This window comes from Prunus mume, linkage group LG3 (assembly GCF_029339155.1).
Source record: "Prunus mume cultivar Tortuosa linkage group LG3, ASM2933915v1, whole genome shotgun sequence".
Taxonomy (NCBI): Eukaryota; Viridiplantae; Streptophyta; class Magnoliopsida; order Rosales; family Rosaceae; genus Prunus; species Prunus mume.
The window spans coordinates 8,189,483-8,208,943 of NC_142700.1; the positions used below are offsets into that span (position 1 = coordinate 8,189,483).

General features: G+C 36.0%; 2 protein-coding genes across 2 annotated transcripts; both read left to right on the forward strand.

The window, feature by feature from the left end:
• Positions 1-3,797: 3,797 nt before the first annotated feature.
• RAN1 (copper-exporting ATPase / responsive-to-antagonist 1 / copper-transporting ATPase (RAN1)) lies at positions 3,798-10,901 on the forward strand. Its single transcript, XM_089047978.1, is given in 10 exon segments — positions 3,798-4,238; positions 5,673-6,287; positions 6,744-7,173; positions 7,361-7,686; positions 8,565-8,623; positions 8,734-9,076; positions 9,293-9,493; positions 9,580-9,837; positions 10,214-10,372; positions 10,374-10,901. Coding segments are annotated over 10 exon segments (3,015 nt in total). The 5' UTR covers positions 3,798-3,932; the 3' UTR covers positions 10,692-10,901.
• A 2,934-nt stretch (positions 10,902-13,835) lies between these two features.
• Positions 13,836-15,029, forward strand: LOC103325493 (VQ motif-containing protein). The gene has a single exon (XM_008227667.3). The coding sequence runs from the start codon at positions 14,104-14,106 to the stop codon at positions 14,797-14,799; it is 696 nt and encodes a 231-aa protein (XP_008225889.2). The 5' UTR covers positions 13,836-14,103; the 3' UTR covers positions 14,800-15,029.
• Positions 15,030-19,461: the final 4,432 nt, after the last annotated feature.

The following is a 19,461-nucleotide window of genomic DNA, read 5'->3' on the forward strand; positions in this document are numbered from 1 at the left end:
ACTGGTCTTCAAAGAACACAAAAGATCAATAAGAGGTAGATGGGCTATGAGCCATCACAATTGGAGGCCCACAGCTAACAATGATTATTGTTCTGCGGACGATTGGGCTGGGATCTCCAGACCCAGGCAGGCTTGCTTTTGGGTCCATGGTCCAGATATATTTTGAGTCGAAATCTAAATCTTAAAACCTAATCGGAGCTCGGACAATTCTATATTCTAAATAATCAATCATGTCAATAAAAGAGAACAAAGTTAAATAAAAATTGAGCAAAAGTGAGATTTTCTCGACACTTCCATTTTTTAAGAAATACCGGATATCATGTAGAGAGATTTTCTCGACACTGCATCTTTTAAAACTCTCACACTTTTTGTGTAAGTGCAATAGTTTTTTCTTTTTGGAAAAAAATAAAATTGTTGTAACCAAATTCAGCAACCACACTTGCATTCACAATGTGATTTATGCCTAGTGAAGAAGTTAAGAAATAAGAAGACCAAATGAAATGTAAAATATTTCTCTTCCATGTTTAGTAAATCATAAATGAATTTTGAGTTAGTGTTGGGTCAATATCAATCCATCCATAACACAAGAAGCATTATATAAACATATATAGTTATAGTATCTTATAGAATTCTTTAAAAATTGTGGCAAACCCTAACTTAGATTTGTTAATGGACCAATTAGTCTAGTCACAAGTCACAAGTTCATAACTAATTTTGGTTGTAGACGTTGCACCAACTTCTTGCTCTAGATCACCTGTCATTCACCAAGAACACCATACTTTAAATTAAAATTAAAACCCTTTTGATTAGGACATCCCATGGAGGGAGGGAGATGGCATAGACTTAAAGCAATTGGGTTGGGTTGGGGTGGATGGATTTTGATGGATTTAGTAGCTTATAAAGACTAGGTAGGAGATCACCTAATTATACTGGCTGAAATTACTATAATACCATTGTCCATGGAGTACATGTGTTTGTTGGTATTCCAAACTTGCCACGTTGGATGGGCATGGAAGATTGAGGTGCCACCTCAGCCAGATTTGCCATTTGTTGACGTGGGTCGACTAGGATATGCGCTTTGGTGGAAGGATGAGGAGACCCACTGTTGTTTGCATTTGCATGAGCCATTAGCCATGACATGTCTTATTCTACTGGTTAATTAATTTCGTGCCTTAGTGGAATATTGCTCACACTTTTGTTTCTCCTTTCCGGTAAGTGGAAAGCATGTCATCTTTCCAACAAACACTTTATCCCTCACAAAATGACTTTGAATGGCATGCCTTCTAAAATAAAACACTTACATTAGACCTGATACGAGACGTAAGTTAAGTCAATTGGCTAAATCAATATGTCTGGTCTTTTTTATTATAGTTCAAAGCTTTCTCCTCGTAAATTAGTTGTTCAAAATATCCGATTGTCGAAAAACCTAAAAATAAATAGTTCACATAAGGACATGGTATAATATACACCCTATCCTACATTTGTCGCGATAATTATGATTTCTGTTGTTGTTGGGGTTTTCACAACAATATAAAGAAAATCTCTCACCGGCAATTATGGCTTTTTTTTTTGGGTCTGACATCAGCAATTAGGTGCGATGAGAAAGTCATCTGCGTAAGCACTAGCGTAACGTGGACATAAAGACTGGTCAAAGCATCCGACGGCTGCCGTGGCCGATGCAAGGTACGCAAAATAAACGCCACGCCCTTACGTTATACCCAACACAGCCTCCCAAGAAATTCAGTCGTAGAATTGTAGTTCCAAAACTACCCTCTTACAAGTCCAAAACTTCTTTTTCTTTTCCCTTTTGAAACTCAGAGGTCAGGTCAGGCAAGCTTTACATTGGGACCAACCGGGCATTAAATTGCACGTTTCTGACGACTCTTTATAAGGAAAACAAAATGAGATAAAAAAGCACACGGCACATGGCCAGGGGACCAAACTAATATTGTGGTACCCGATATTCTATTTTAATACATGAGTTTGATTTTCTTTATACAATTTCTTCTCTTGGTGATTTTTTTTTTTTCTAAGGAAAGAATGGCGATAGTATATTATTGAAATAGGATAAGTAACTAGTACAAAAATCGGACTATATCATTTGGGATTAGTGATTCTATTTAAACCTTGAGAGATCTGTCAATCCCTATATTTAGCCTCGTGTGGAAAGATATTCAAAGCCGAACTTACCCAAAAAAATTATTTGGTCCCCCATTACATTTTGATGTTGAAAGGAGGATATATGACCAAATTAGAAATAGAAAGTTTGACAATGTGAGCTTTCAATTTAATATCTTATGTAAATATGCACAATTTAGAGGACAAAAACTATTTCAGACATCTAATCTACCTTCAAATCGATAATGCGTGCAAATTAGTTTAAACGCATTGTTTTATTGAAACAAATCAAATTTATAATAGTTTTATTAGATTTATGTAACACTTTTAGGAGTGCACGATGACTTTTGTAAAGTGCCAATAATAGGTCTCAAAGAAAATTATGTCAGACTACCTAATAACCCGTGTTCATATGAAGGGTAATTTTGTTACTAATGTAGCTTATTTGGAATTATGACTTCCCGTCTGCTTATGCTTATGCTCTTGCCCTTGGGTTTGATAGTTTAGGCGTAGCGTGCACATGATATATCCAAGTATTAAGGGAAAGATAGATTGGATTGCAAAATAATATAAAATTGTCGTGAAAGTAATGAAAGTAAACTTTTTTTTTTTCCTTGAGAAGTTTAATATTTTTATCCATAAGTTAAATCATTACTGTTCTTTTTGGCTGACAAAGGTTGAATAATTACTAATAAAAGGGTTGAGAAAGCATAATTCATTATCACTAAAAAGGATATTTCATTATTAGCAAACAAAAGATATATAATCCTTAGCTTAAGCAAAAAACCAGAAGATATGCAATCATGAAATTCCTTCAACTATATAATGTTTGACTATCAATTTCAACCTTTAAGATATATATATATATATATATATATATAAGTAATATTAAAAGAAGGGGATCTAAACATAAGATCTCTGATGCAAGAATAATTATTCTTAATTACTTAATTTACAAATCATTTGCATTTAGTATATTATCTTATTATATCACAATAATACAAATTTATAAATAAACCCAATCATAGACATGTATTTATAAAAAACTCAAGCACTATTTAAACATAGAAACACACCCAAAATTCACCCCAAAGTCAACTTTTTGAGTGTGTTTATAAATGGATTTTGAGTGTGTGTAATGATGGGTTTTGGGTGTGTTTATATGTTTAAATAGTGCTTGAATTTTTTTATAATTTCAACCCTCATTTTAGGTGTTTTATTGAAACTCCCTATTAATAATTCATAATCTGGTAACATAACAGTGGTCTAGCAACAACACAAGGTTACATGCACAACACATGCACGTAATCAACATTTAGCACCGAATTTAGGAGAGAATTTAGTAGCAATGGTCGTACAAATTGTCACGCGAAAAGAAAGATAGACAAGACGGTTCCATAAAACCAGACGGAAAACTTTTTCTATGGGCTTCCGACACGTTTTGTAGTTTTTAGACTGTTTCATTGGTCTCCACCATTGCAATTTACACACGCCAAATTGCCCCAAGCCACCTTCTTCGTGCTCGTGCAGTACAAAACCACCAAGGAGAAGTACAACTCCAGTAGGGAGTACCTAGCCCCATTAGTCATTACCAAAAATCTCCGTGGGTAAAATTGTAAAAACGCCACCCTTCTTTCCCACCAGCTCCCAAAACTTTAGTTAAAAAATTGCTGTCTCACCATCTCCCTCGGAAAAGTCTCCTCCTCCCTTCTCTATCTACAAAAGCTCTCGTTTTCTCTCTCTCTAGAAAGGAAAGCAATTCGCTCCATTTTTGTATAAATTACTCTGCTTTTTTATCGGCTCGGTACCTTCCAATGGCGCCGAGTCCCAGGGACCTCCAGCTGACACAAGTCTCCCTCGGAGCACGGAAGCTGCCGGAGATGGTTGCCGGCGGCGACTTCGGCGATTTGGAGGATGTGAGGCTCTTGGATTCTTATGATAATTCAGAGGGAGTTGAACAGGGAATGCAGAGGGTTCAAGTCAGAGTCTCTGGCATGACCTGTGCTGCTTGCTCCAATTCTGTTGAAGGTGCTCTCAAAAGCGTCAATGGGGTTCTCACGGCCTCCGTGGCCTTGCTTCAGAACAGGGCCGATGTTGTTTTTGATCCGAGATTGGTCAAGGTTGGTCAATTTTAGCTTTTGGGGTTTTGGTTGAGTTTGTTTATGTGGTGGGATTGTGGTTTTTGATGTTTATCGCTGAATTGGACAATAAGTTGTGTTGGTTTTTGACAATTTTGAGCTTTGTTAGTTGTTTCGGGTGTTTTGAAGTATGGTCTAGTCCTAGTTGCTTTTATTTTTAGTTGCTTTTATTTTTTGGGCAAACAAACTTAGGATTATTATGGCAAGCAATTTGGTTTCTGTTGTATTTGAGTGTTCATTTTAAGGTTGATTGGATCATCGGTCAGTGTTTGAGCTTTCATTAGTTTTGGTGTTTTAAAACTGCAAGTTACAAATAGTTGCTAAGTATTACTATGGCATACGTTTAATCCTAGGATCGTGTTTTGGTTGATCATGTTTGTTTTTAATTTATACCGTATATTGACTGCATTATGATAAGGATTAATCATTTGGTAATTCAGGTTTTGTGTGGTTTTATAAATTTGACAGTTGCTTGTAATCATGTCTAAATTCTGCATTACAGTTTTGCTTTATATACTTGGAGAGCTGCAATCATGATAGGAATTAGGCTAAAGTGACAGATTAGTCCTCCCCACCCTCTCTTTAATGATGGGGTAGTTGATTTGGATCTCGATCTCTCTCTCTCTCTCTAATTTTCTTTTGGTTCGACTCAAAATAATACATCTGAGCATGTGCATTATGACCATAAATTGAGATAATCTAGATGGTATTTATTTTTTTCTCTTAGGCTACTTGGATCTAACATGTTCCCAATTTGGGAAGCAGCCATACACAACTGGATCAGATAGCTTGAAGTAGGTGTGGGTAGTAATAGTTTTAGAAAATAAGAATAATGTAAGGGTGTTATTAATCCAGATAATGTAAGAAACCTGCATTTCAAACAGCTAGTATTGAAGTAGTAGTGAAGCTGCTGTACCATGCCATCAGTACTGTATAATGTGCAAACTTTCTCTTGGAAAATCTCCTTGATCTTATGTAACTTTTACTTAAATAATTCAGGTGCCTTTCATATTTCTACTAATACATGCTTTGGCATGAATATTGGGTGTCTGGTGCACCAAAGGACAGTTTTTGGCTTTTCTGATTTGATGAAAACACTTCTCTGCTCTAAGAAGTTGGAAATTATCCTTTGCTTGACATTTTCCTGCATGGTATCTGTACTTTTTGTTTGAATTGGTTATTTTCGACCATGTTCTCTTCCATGAACTACACAGAAAAGGTCAAACTATAGTTCTAAGGTTTCTGTTGTTTTGCCTGGAAATTTCTTGAGTAAAGTTATGTTCAACTTTCTTAATCCTTCATCTTCCTTCTGTGTTCTTCAATTGATTGCTTGAGGGGATAACCTTGAATGTAAACTGGTAACATTGAGAAGGTGCTTTTGTAGTTTCTGAGATAATTTTAGCTCTGTTAATTCAGGATGAAGACATCAAGAATGCAATTGAAGATGCTGGGTTTGAGGCAGAGGTTATACCTGAGCAGAGTACAAATGGAATAAAGCAACATGGAACTCTGTTGGGTCAGTTCTCAATAGGTGGTATGACATGTGCAGCCTGTGTGAACTCTGTGGAAGGTATTCTGAAAGGGCTTCCTGGGGTCAAAAGAGCCGTAGTAGCCTTGGCTACTTCATTAGGGGAAGTGGAATATGATCCTACTGTAATTAGCAAAGATGATATAGTCACTGCCATTGAAGATGCTGGTTTTGAAGCATCACTTGTACAGAGTAGTCAGCAGGATAAAATAATACTGGGAGTTGCTGGTGTATTCAGTGAGACAGATGCCCAGACTTTAGAAGCCATAATTAGCAACTTGAAAGGAGTGAGACATTTTCGTTTCGACAGGATTTCAAGAGAACTCGAAATCCTATTTGATCCTGAAGTTGTCACTTCTAGATCCGTGGTTGATGGAATTGAGGGGGCAAGCAATGAGAAATTTAAACTACAAGTGGCCAACCCTTATACAAGAATGACTTCTAAAGATGTCGAAGAAGCCGCAAATATGTTTCGGCTTTTCATTTCCAGTCTGTTTCTCAGTGTGAGTACTTTTTCTTCTCAGCATGCACATGGTTTTTTTCTATTAAAAACAAAAAATAATAATAAAGCACATAGATATGCTATATGTCATATCCTTAACCTTGGTTCTTGTTGTTTTTCTTCCCTTCATTTTTCTTTCTTATCTTTATTTCATATTTCGTGATAGCAGTACAAGATTGAACAAACATGATAATTGAATAGACCATTCTTGTCATAAGAGACAATTCAGCAATGCCCATAATGAGTATATTAATTATGAAGTTCAAATTTTCAATAAAATACATATTGTTTCTTTTATAATTCGTTCAGAATGCATCTAGACACCCATAATTTGGAGCTTTTTAACCACCGAGTCGTAATATTTTCATATATATATATATATATATTTTTTTCTCATGATTGTGTTTGTATATGTTACTTTTGAAATTTATTACTGACATCAGTGAATTGTCTCCAGATTCCTGTCTTTCTCATTCGAGTTGTTTGTCCTCACATTCCACTTCTGTATTCATTATTGCTCTGGAGATGTGGGCCCTTTGAAATGGGTGATTGGTTGAAGTGGGCATTGGTGAGTGTTGTTCAATTTGTTGTCGGGAAGCGCTTCTACATTGCAGCTGCCAGAGCTCTACGAAATGGTTCGACTAATATGGATGTTTTGGTTGCATTGGGTACTTCAGCCTCTTATTTCTATTCCGTATGTGCACTTCTATACGGTGCAGTTACTGGGTTCTGGTCTCCAACATACTTTGAAACAAGTGCCATGCTAATAACATTTGTACTGTTGGGTAAGTATCTGGAGTGTCTTGCAAAGGGAAAAACATCAGATGCCATAAAAAAGTTGATAGAACTTGCTCCAGCTACGGCACTGTTGCTTGTCAAAGATAAAGGTACTTTGTTCCGTTCTGTTCATTTTTTTCGTTTTTCTAAACCTTACGAATCAAGATTTCCTTTTTGCATATTTTAATATCTTATATAGTATAGTTATCTTTTTCTTTGTCCAAAATTAAAGTTGATGGTGGAATTGAAATATAAACTTCTAGTTAACTGGCTGATCTTGTTATATTGTTTTATTAGATGGGAGATGTATTGAAGAAAGGGAAATTGACGCCTTGCTAATTCAGCCTGGAGATGTGTTAAAAGTTCTTCCTGGTACAAAAGTTCCTGCTGATGGTATGGTTTTGTGGGGTTCAAGTTATGTCAATGAGAGTATGGTGACTGGTGAAGCTATACCTGTTTCAAAGGAAGTCAATTCATTAGTTATCGGAGGAACGATAAATTTGCATGGTGCCCTTAACGTACAAGTTACAAAAGTTGGATCTGATACAGTTTTAAATCAGATAATAAATTTGGTCGAGACTGCTCAGATGTCCAAAGCTCCTATTCAGAAATTTGCCGATTTTGTAAGTGCCAGAAATGTAGTTTTTCAATAAGTTTGTCTCTGTTCTGTTTCTATGCTATATATGAATATCATGAGTTCTGAGCATTATTCAACTCAGCAGACAGTATTATAGTATCTTAACCCTAAACCTGAAAATGTTGTCCCTGCTTTCGTTCCTCAAATTTCGTAATTGTCTACCTAACTTATTGCTTTTGTTGTGGCATACTAGAATTCAAGTTATATTTTAGTGGGTCTAATGAATACACAATTTAAAACTTTTTCTTTCTGCAAGAACCTTTAGAAGTATTATGGGATAAGAAAAACTTGATTTTGTATCTAGTTTAGGCTGCCTATATTTGCTTGTTTATAATTGTTGGTTGCACTTAGTGGTATTTTATATCTGGGTTTTTGTTTGACTGTATTTAAGCAGATAATTTTAACTGGATAACACGTTGTTTGGTGCATGCTGTCATGTTAACAAACTTGACTCAGAAGAAAGGAATACTGATCATCAATAAGTCAGTAGCTGCGTTTCAGTGAACATTGTCAAGCTCTCTTGTTATCCTTTGCCCCTTCGGTTATGCTTATGTTATGGCAAACAACTCTAGCTTAAAGATGCTCTTAAAATTGGTAGATAAAAAGACAAATAGTACATTTTAACTTCAACTACTTAAAAAAGTTTTATATGGTCAGCTTCATGCTGTTGAGGTTAAAAATTCTGAAGGAAGAGCTAGGCAATTTCAGTGACGTTGAAAAATTTCGAAGTCCCCCTATATATTTAGCCCCTCCATATTTCCTCTCAGGCTAATTCAGTAGCAGTTCCTAAATTTATGAACTGCTAACTTCTGTAAAATTTAAAATTAAGTTCATCGAATATCTTACATTTCTTCATGACTGCAGGTTGCTAGCATTTTTGTCCCTACTGTAGTTGCAATGGCATTGTTGACATTATTGTGTTGGTAAGTTCATAGTAGTTATTATCATTTTTTCTCATAATTATTGAATTTGTAAGTTTCTAGAATGCTTATGCCTGCTGTTGATTGCGTTATCTTTCATTGATTTGTTGTAGGTACATTGCTGGAGCCTTTGGAGCTTACCCAGAAAAGTGGCTCCCTGAAAATGGAAATCACTTTGTTTTTGCCCTTATGTTTTCCATATCAGTTGTGGTAATTGCATGTCCTTGTGCACTGGGCTTGGCAACACCAACAGCTGTCATGGTTGCGACAGGGGTTGGGGCTAATAATGGTGTGCTGATAAAAGGAGGAGATGCTTTGGAAAGAGCTCAGAAGGTTAAGTATGTAATATTTGACAAAACGGGTACCCTAACCCAAGGAAAAGCTACAGTTACTACTGTAAAAGTTTTCACAGGAATGGATCGTGGAGAGTTTCTTAAATTGGTAGCTTCTGCAGAGGTAGTTCTACTTACTGACTGGCTTCCACGTTTTTCTTCTAGTCTTGTTTCTATGTTGCCTTGTCCTTGGATTTGAACTTTGGTGCCGAAAAAATGACATCTGTTTTTGTATTCCATTAATTTTTTATTATGCTTGATTAAGTATTAAGCTGCAGAAACATTTGCATGTCCGCTACATAATTTTAAAATTTCCACGTTGCCCTTTGCATTTTCTCAGGCTAGCAGTGAACACCCACTGGCAAAAGCAATAGTACAATATGCACGCCATTTTCACTTCTTTGATGATCCCTCTGTAACTAACGATGCACCGAACAATAACAAAGAGACTACAATCTCTGGATGGCTTTTTGATGTCTCAGAGTTCTCTGCTTTGCCAGGAAGAGGTATCCAGTGCTTTATTGATGGAAAACTTACTCTGGTGAGTTCCAAATTTCCATATGGCTTCCATCCTGATATGCTTCACTTGTCTAAGTTTGCTTATTGGAGGTATTGTATCCTCAACAGGTTGGCAATAGGAAGTTGATGACTGAAAGTGGAATCGATATTCCTACCCATGTAGAGAACTTTGTAGTAGAGCTGGAGGAAAGTGCAAAAACAGGCATACTTGTTGCATATGAAAGCAATTTAATTGGTGTGTTGGGGGTTGCGGACCCACTGAAAAGAGAAGCTGCCATAGTAATAGAGGGACTCCGTAAGATGGGTGTCATACCAGTCATGGTTACCGGGGATAATTGGAGGACAGCACAGGCTGTTGCTAAGGAGGTTCGTATATTTCTGTTTATGAATTAGTCAACCTCAATGCTGGTAATCTTGACAGAGAAATGACATGCAACATTGACTTTCATTTTGAGTTAGTTTTTTATTCATTTGGTTTTGGCTTGAATAACGTTTGACCTATATAAAATTAGGGGTCTTCATATACATTGAAAATTGGAGAATACATTTTGACAGCATGTATGAATATCTTTTAAAAAAAGTTTTAATAATGATTTGGTAACATCAAGTCGTATATATGGTTTCTGGTCTCTTCTGCTACCTTTAGTCGCACCTTATGGTTCATCCACATATGATAATAGTATAATACGTTTTAGTTGCATACAAAATTGACATTCATTTGAAAAATATTTTTGCTGGGCAGGTTGGCATTCAAGATGTGAGGGCAGAGGTAATGCCCGCTGGAAAAGCTGATGTCATCCGATCATTCCAAAAGGATGGAAGTACAGTTGCAATGGTTGGTGATGGAATCAATGACTCTCCTGCTCTAGCTGCTGCTGATATTGGCATGGCAATCGGGGCCGGGGACGGATATTGCAATTGAAGCAGCCGACTACGTGTTGATGAGAAATAACCTGGAAGATGTAATCACAGCCATTGATCTTTCAAGAAAGACCTTTTCTCGGATTCGATTGAATTATGTGTTTGCCATGGCGTACAATGTGATTGCAATACCTATTGCCGCAGGGGTTTTCTTTCCATCACTGGGGATCATGTTGCCGCCATGGGCAGCTGGGGCATGCATGGCTATGTCATCGGTTAGTGTTGTATGCTCTTCTTTGCTCCTTAGGAGATACAGAAAGCCCAGACTTACGGCCATACTGGAAATAGTTGTAGAATAGAACGAGAAAAAAGAAAAGGAAAATTCTAGTTTTCATCTGTGTAGGAAGGAAATTAAAGTAGGATAAGAGTTCGAATGGAACCTTATCCCAATTTTGTTAATTCTGTTTTCTCCTTGTTTTGCTTTTTTCTGTGTCTTTGATGAGGTGAAATTTATCTCCTCATTCCTTGTAAATGTTACTTGTATAATAAATTTTCTCGTCTTTCCTTTCTTTCGTTTCTCTTTGTTTTGACTTTTATATTAAACGAAAAAGGATTAAATGGGATTGAGGATCATATTATGCACAAGGGAGAACTGGCTCCAGAAATTATTGGTTACACTATGACCTTGTTGGCAACGGATATATAGCTGAGAAAGAGAAAAAGGAAGCCAGAAGAACACTGAAAAAATTGCACATGTTTGCTCAATTATTTTATGCATACAGGAGCTCAAATTTCCAAAGTTCTATCGTCTTTATGTCAGTTGGTAATTATATATCCTTCTTTTTCTATTGATCACCAAGGAAAGTGGCAGGAATTTTTGAACTTTGACCCCCAAGATGGTTAAGGGTTTACACTTTGCACAACACACTGAAACTTTGGTGTGGGGTTTAAGGCCTTAAGGGTTGGTTATGTAGTCGGCAAGAAAAAGAGCAGAAATGCTTTTGCAAACATTCAAATCAGTCTTAGCTGCTTCTTCTAGCTGGTTAACCTATACAAAATTCCCAGCTCAGTGGTGACGCAAAGACCTGGTCAAAACCAAGAAAAAAACAGATGTGGCTGGTCAAAAGAAATCCTTGATCAGCAGCATATGGCTTTGAAAGAAAAATTATTTTCTTTAGGTTAATTATTGCTTGAATTCAAATTGTCCATCTTTGAGACTTTGACCCAATTTAATCAACCTTGTCATTATCACCCCCTTGCACATGGACATCTCAGCGAGCAGGTGATCATACTTGTATTTCTTTCACATACATCCAGTTTTGCAGCATCAGAAAAAAGACAGCATACAAAAAAACATTTTAAATGAAACAAAGACTGGTAAAGTTTCTATCCAGTTTATGTTACAAAATACATACAAAACCTTTTCTTCAACTTATCCCATCCTTTTTATATATAGTGGCTCATATCACTGCAGCATATACACCAGAACAGTGTTTTTGATTCACTTGCTTAGCTTTAATTTATGTTCCTCAAAGACAGATAGCTTCATGAGTTTTCTACCACTAAGCCAAGGCCAAGACCTGCAATTGCTAGCTAGCTGTAACAGTTAGCTTAATGGATTAATTACCTCTTCACCCAACAAAAAACCAAAAGAAAAAAGCAGAAGGAATGGCCATAGGGATAGCAGATTGCGAAAAAAACTTATGGGCAAACACAAATGGTGGCCTCTTTTAACGTCTTCTGAACAAGTGACAATGATGTATTTGTTTTCAACAAAAGAAAAGACATGAGACATGTTCAAAGGATCTGGTGTGTAACCTTGTTGGTCAAACACCACATGTCACAAAAAAGAAGGAGGAAAAACCTTGCTCTTCAAGCCAATCCTAGTGGAACAAGGGCCCACTTGGCATTCTAGATAATGTATAATTTCCCTAAGTAACTGATTACATTAAGAAATATTTAGTTAAATACTCATTTTTAGCACTAAAACTATAAATAAATCCTATACTATTTAATTTCTATAAACATACCCAAAAAAACTCAAAAAATGACAGCTGCCCCTATTGAATTTAATTTTAATTATTAAATTACTTTGATGCCTCATTGAGTGTTTTGGGTTGGGTTTGTTTTAAGAAATCAATGACAGTTTTGTAATTTAAAACGAGTTTAAAGCCTTTTTGTTATGATGTAAATGAGTTTTGGGTGTGTTTCCAAAGTCCATTTCATATAGGGTTTTTTTTTAATAATAATTTGGCTCCTATATTGGGTATTATAGTGGATCTCCCTTATATTAATCTATGGATAAATATTTTTCTATCTTACCAAGAAAAAGAAAAAGTAATGCCCTATCTGAGCGATATTAATTGGATTCCAGAAGCAAATTTATTTTGTGGAGGAAAACTTCAAATGCTTCATCAGCAAGAAAGAAAAATCAAAAGTGCGTTCACATTGGATTTACCCTTTTGGGAGCATCACCTTCCTAGCTGTTTCAGACAAGAAACGATGTGGGGGAGCTCATGAGAGGGACTTTGTTGGTAAAATATTCTTAAAGGTTGCAGCAAATAACCTCGTATAATTTATAGGTGACGTTTGCTTGTAGATCATTGTTTCTCAACTTTGAGAGTGATTGTATGTTACCATGTTCAATTAATTAATTAGTTAATTAATTAATTAATTAGTTAATTAATTAATTAGTTAATTGCAAGGGCATAATCTCACTATTTTTTTTAATCAATAGAAAATTTCATTAACCTTTAAAATAAAGGCACAAACAGCCAGTACAACGTTACATGTAACAGGAGGGCATAAAAAGTGATTTCGTTAAAACCTTGCCATTAAAAACCCCCAAAAGGAGAAAAATCTGGTCAAAGAAATTAATTCAGCACATATATAGGTAGAAAATTATTGGTGACAAGATCAATGGGTTGTATTTACAAACATATCAATATGATGACTTGCAAGCTATGTGGAAATATTAGAGGTGGTCATGGATCTGTTGTTAATTCAAGTCTTAATGGTGAACTTCATGAGTGTCTTTCTTTCAATGAACACAAGGATGCAATCCCCCACAGAATACTTTGAGCATATTAATATAAGATCTCCTTATCTGAAGCTTTAATTAATTAACACAAGGATTTGTTGTGTGGTGTGGGAAGCAGCTAGCATATCAAACTAAGCAAGAAAATACTTGAATTAAATAAATTAGTCTTTTTTAACCAGGGTTGGTTTCTTTTTAACAATTTTCTGACCAAGGAAGCATAGACCATCTCAAAAGGCTCCACAGAACCAATTAATGGGAGTCCCAAAGTGATGTGGATTTGGTGACCTCATTGATACTAACAGATGTAACTTCCGGGAAGCCGCTGCATGCTTTGGCCAAAAGCATCCCCCCTCTCTCTCTCTCTCTCTCTCTTTGTCTCTCTCTCAAACGAAAGGTCAATAGAAGACTTGTCTTAATTTTTGACCAAAAGTTACTATAAATACAATAGAGATACAAGCTTGCTTATACTTCCCTCACAAAAAGAGTGACATATCACCCACCAGAAAAAAGCCATGTGAGTAGCAATATTAGAAACTCTGTTACTATTTCTCTAAAAATTTACTTTCTTTATTATCGGAGGATTTTTAGTCGGTACCAGTTTGAAGCTTGTTCATTGTTTTGCTGGGTTTTGGCGACATCTAATCACTCCAAGTAAGTAAAAATCTACGCAATTCCAGTTGTGAGCCGTTTGACTACTGTCGATCCAATTTCAGGCATCAACAAGTAGAACTATGCCTGGTTCTAATGAGTGGGGGCAATACTACCAACAAGCCTTCATGGATAATGGGCAGGCAACACCCGCTAATGGAGGATTTTCAGATGCAACTATTGTCACAACAAGTACCACTTTAGTGACAGAGAGCAACGGCAGCCCCAGCAGTGCACATACAGGAGGAGGAGGTCAGCTAACTCCAACAAGAAGTGTATCCAAACCAATCAGAAGGAGGTCTAGAGTTTCAAAGAAGACACCGATCACTCTCCTCAATGCCAACGCCAACAACTTTCGAGCTTTGGTGCAACAATTCACAGGATGTGCTACTTCTAGCTCACCCATTTCCTTTGGGAACCAAAGGGGTCCTATCAACTTGAGTTTTGGACCCAACAATAACGTGACTAGTTCTGTTATGGCACCTTTTGGCAATCACAACTACAGCTACCAATATCAACAACAAGTGCAGAGGGTGGTGCAGCCGCCGCCGCAAGTGCAACAACACCAACAACGACGACAGCCGCTGCTGCAATTGCAAGAAAATCAACAAGTTCATCGAGTGCAACCGATTGACAATAATATTAGTGGTAGTCATGAATTGTTTCAATATTCATTGGGTGGTGGTGTTTATAATCCTATACCAAATCTGGAGACTCTGGATGAATTTTCCATGGATCAAGAAGACATAGCTTTGCATGACTTTTCTATTGATCTCTAGTAAGTTTAGGAATATTATGATGCTCATGTTACTGCATACTGACTAGGAAAAAGAAGAAGAAAAACAAAGGTATCTAGATTTTTCTTTAATTGTAGTTTCATTAACCCGTATGCTGTAATATTAGAACAATAAGATAATCATGTGTGATAACTTTTCCACTGTAAATTATTATTGGGTAAAAGAATCTCATATATCATCTTGTATACAAGTATTTATATGCTTTTTTTTCCTCTCTTGGTATGTTACATTCAATATTTACCATCAAATGATCAATACTAGTCCTGAAATCATGAGATCATAATATTAGTACATAATTAGAAAAGGTGAGTTTTGATAGCTAGCCTTTGAAGCTTCACAGGTGAAGTTTCATAATAATAGTGTACTAGTCATGAGTATTATTGACCAGTCTAGAGAGAGTAGAGAGTGAGGGGGCCATTTAATTTGCATCAGAAATGTTATCCCTCTTTGGGTTTATCTTTAAGTCGACTCTCACTTGGTTGACCACTGACCGAGTATCTTATCACCTTGCTTTTTGACTTGGTAGTCGGTATGTATATATTCGTCAAAATTATTCTGCTCCACCTTCTACATAATTAAGTAGCTGCTTAATAAGTTAATAATGTAATTTAAACTCGGAGTATATATGGTTGGCACGAGATAAAATGCTCTATCGCTAAAGTTATAAGTTCTTACAATTTTAACAAGATGTTTTATCTCAGAAATCATTGTTATCAGAGATTTAGAGAATTGAAAAATTGCTAATAACCTTCCCATTATTGGCATCTTGAATTTCGAGTTTGTGTTGTACTCATATGAATGAATTGAATTTGTCTTTGTTTCTTCTTTTTGTTGGTTCAAACTTCGAATTTATACGTTTTCGTTATATGAAAGCACCAAGCAACCAACAATACCAATGACAACACGATAGTAAAACTATAAGAAAAGAAACAACCTCACGAGGCAACACAAGAGGCAACAAATGAGTGAATAATACTTCTTCTTACATGGGTGGCAAGAGAAGAGAGTGCATGGGCTCAAACATATACTCTTATACAAATGAGCTAGCCCAACATTTCTCGGACTAGTGAGCTAGCTCAAGTGTTTGATTCAAGTCCAATGTTTTAAATCACATGCCAATAAGTTGTCTTTTCCATTTCAAAATCGCGCTCTTGATGCAATTTGTGGTACTTAAAATCCTACAATTTATGGACATTAAAATTCCACAATATCTATAATTATGTTTATGGACATATATCAAGCATTGGGAAGGGTGGTGGGAAAAAAGATGCTCCCTTTTTCTTTTTGGGGTCAATGAAAGAAAATTAAATCAGATATTGGGATTGAGAATCCGTTGGCTGATTTATCATTTATGTGGTTTAGGTTTTTTATTCAAGTCCAACTTATAAAGTTGACTTTTCCATTGCAAAATCGTCCTGACGTAATTTAGGGCACTTAAATCCCCCAAATTGCACAATCAATGGAATTGACTGATTGAAACGAAATGAATATCACATTTGATTGAGAATTAGAGTAGAGATGACTGCCTCATTTTTTGACCAGCCAAAGACTGCAGACCAAAATCATGATATTAATTATATGTGCAATATCTAACACGTGAGCGGAACATTTCTCAAGTGCTTGATTTAAGTCCAATTTCAAGATGCCACATATATATATATATATATATATATATGCATATGGGTACAAACATAAACATGAGATGAGTAGTGATGAGATGAGCAGAACGAACCCACATACCAAATTAGTATCTATAGCTAGACCTAGACCTAGAACGAACAACCTATAAACTTTCATCACCTCTACAGTCAAGGACGGAACCATGAATTTTTTTAAAGGTTGATTAATATTTTTTATATAATGAGATATTTATTATAAGCTTATTTTTCTATATAAATAAACATCAAAGTAAACGCATATTGTCAAACATCAAACAAATATTACATTACATAATAATAATAATAATAATAAACGAGTTGACCTAGTAGGTTCTTCCGGAATTCAAGTATCATTACCACTTTTTTTGAAGAACGAATCAATTGTGAAATTGATACTTAGGAGAAAACGGTAAATTTAAACTATAACCAAAGTGTCAAAGGATAGAATGAAATCAGTGTTCCTGAACAATGTATGTCTAGTCATCAACTAGTCACAAACCTGAGATTACAATTCAAAAACCGTACACATACAACAAACAATTACCAAACCCCTGCAGACTTAGAAGAAAACTAAGTGACAACCAAAGCACTCAGAACAATTATCATATGAATTAATTGAATTTGTCTTTGTTTCTTCTTTTTGTTGGCTCAAACTTCGAATTTATACGTTTTCGTTATAATGCGCCAAGCAACGAACAATACCAATGACAACACAATAGTAAAACTATAAGAAAAGAAACAACTTCACAAGAGGCAACAAATGAGTGAATAATACTTCTTACATGGGTGGCAAGAGAGTGCATGTGCTCAAATATATATTCTTATACACGTGAGCTAGCCCAACATTTCTCAAATGTACACTCTCTTAAATGGGTGGCAAGAGAGTGCATGGGCTCAGGAATCACTGCCTCATGTAAGCCTCCGTCAACTCTTTTCATTGACGATCTTGGAGAGGAGTTCGAAGTGCTATATATATTCTTTGACAAGAAACAACGGCAGTAAAAATATATAAAATCAATGCCGCAATCTTTTAGATTCCCATGTCTTGATATATATCCTGAGAATAACAAATGAAAATGACCATTGTGAAAAGATAAAAAGGGGGGTGTAGATGGCATATCTGTCGTAAAAAGTCGCACTGCATGCACAAAACTACTTCAAAAGGGCCGACCTCCATTCCTCATGAATTTGACTGTTCATGTGCTTACAAAGTTACAAGTATTAATACAAAATGTTACCATTTCCACTAAGCTAATCCCAATGCCCGCCACAACTTAATCAAAACAAAATAACTTAACCTTGTAACCAAACAGAAATTAAAATTAAATAGAACTTACCTTCCAAGAACGTTCCCGCTGATTCCAACTGATGAACTCCGGCACCAACTCAGTCTTAAACTGTTCCAACTCAATCCTGCCCTTCTTTCATCCGTCCTCAACTCACCCACCTTCACATTAGCATCCTTCAAATCAAACCCAGTTTCCTTCTTCACCGACTCACCAAAACTCTACCTGAACCTCGCCGAATTTACTGAGTCAGACTCACCCATACTCACCTCGAGTAATTATCTTATGACATAGCAATGCACCTTTGGTCTCCAAATCTATCTTTATATCACGAGCTCATTTTTTATCAATATGTCGTTAATGATTAGATATATTACATTGTCACACTGTTATGTGGACAACACATTCAAACAAAACTTACCGAATCATTTTCAATAATAATCATCAAAGCAATGATGACTTTCCAGGCCAAATTGAGAGAAAACCCGCGATTATCATCCAAAGAAAACCAAATATGGGTGTGATCGATCCTATAATTCTCCCATTCTATTCGTATATGTATGCTCCTGCCTTAAGTCTCACTCACCAAAAATTCCAAATAGCGTATATCATCTTTGATTCTTCTTCCTCGCCGTACTGTCACCTCTTGAATTAATTGTATGCATACATCCTATATCAAATGTGTTCCTTTTTTAATATTTAATTTCTTATTTTTTCACTTTAATGGAGGAGGAGAGCGATGAGTAGATTTGATGATGGAAGGAAGGGTTATAACCATCGAAGCTACATACAGACCCGGGATACACTAGGGTTAATTTTAATTTTATTGTTTCGATTTTTACAGATTATTGATATGAGAAATAATAAATAAAGAATAATTTGAGTCCACATAGTAGTATTCATTAATTAATATGGTATGGACCACATCCGCTGCCACATAAAGTGTTGTGTGTCTAATTAAAGTCCATGCACGCTTGCTTGATTATATATACGTGTGCATACATATCTAGAATTGAAACACATTGATTTCTTCATCCTCTCGTTTTCCCTTCATTTCAAGCTTCTTTTCAACTTCAAAAAACATAATGTCGTCGTCGTTGACAATGCCGATGATAATGCTGTTGTACAATACTCAGTCGTACAGTCTTTTGATATGGTTTGAGATGATTCTCATACTAGCAGTCAAGTTTGCTGAAGCTGAGTCATCATTACATTCGATTGAGCCGCTGATGAGGGGCCTGAATATCTTCTTTCGCTCACAATATTATCCCATTGCGTTGAAGACCCTTTTGGCACTCGAAGGCTTGTGGCACTTGGTTTCCATGATTCTGAAGACTCTTCAGCATGGATCTTACTCGGTGGCCTATGACAATAATGCTATTAGCTTGTTTTTCGTAGGTACCTTTTTTTTTGAAATTTTTGAAATTTACTTACATTTTTTTTGAAGTTAATTCCAAGTATTTATATCATATGCTTACACGCATGCCCAATTTACCGTATTTGGTTCTATTGATTAGCCATGCCTGCCCAATCTTTACACTAAGTTGCCGACTTGCAGGACTTGAGTTAGCTCTCTATTTTGTGTTGGAGGCAATTTATATGCGCTTGAGCCGTGATCAAAATAGAATCCAAACCCTGGAAGATGACAATGCTACACTGCAAACAAGCCTCAAAGAAGAATAGTCTTTTTCTTCTTATTG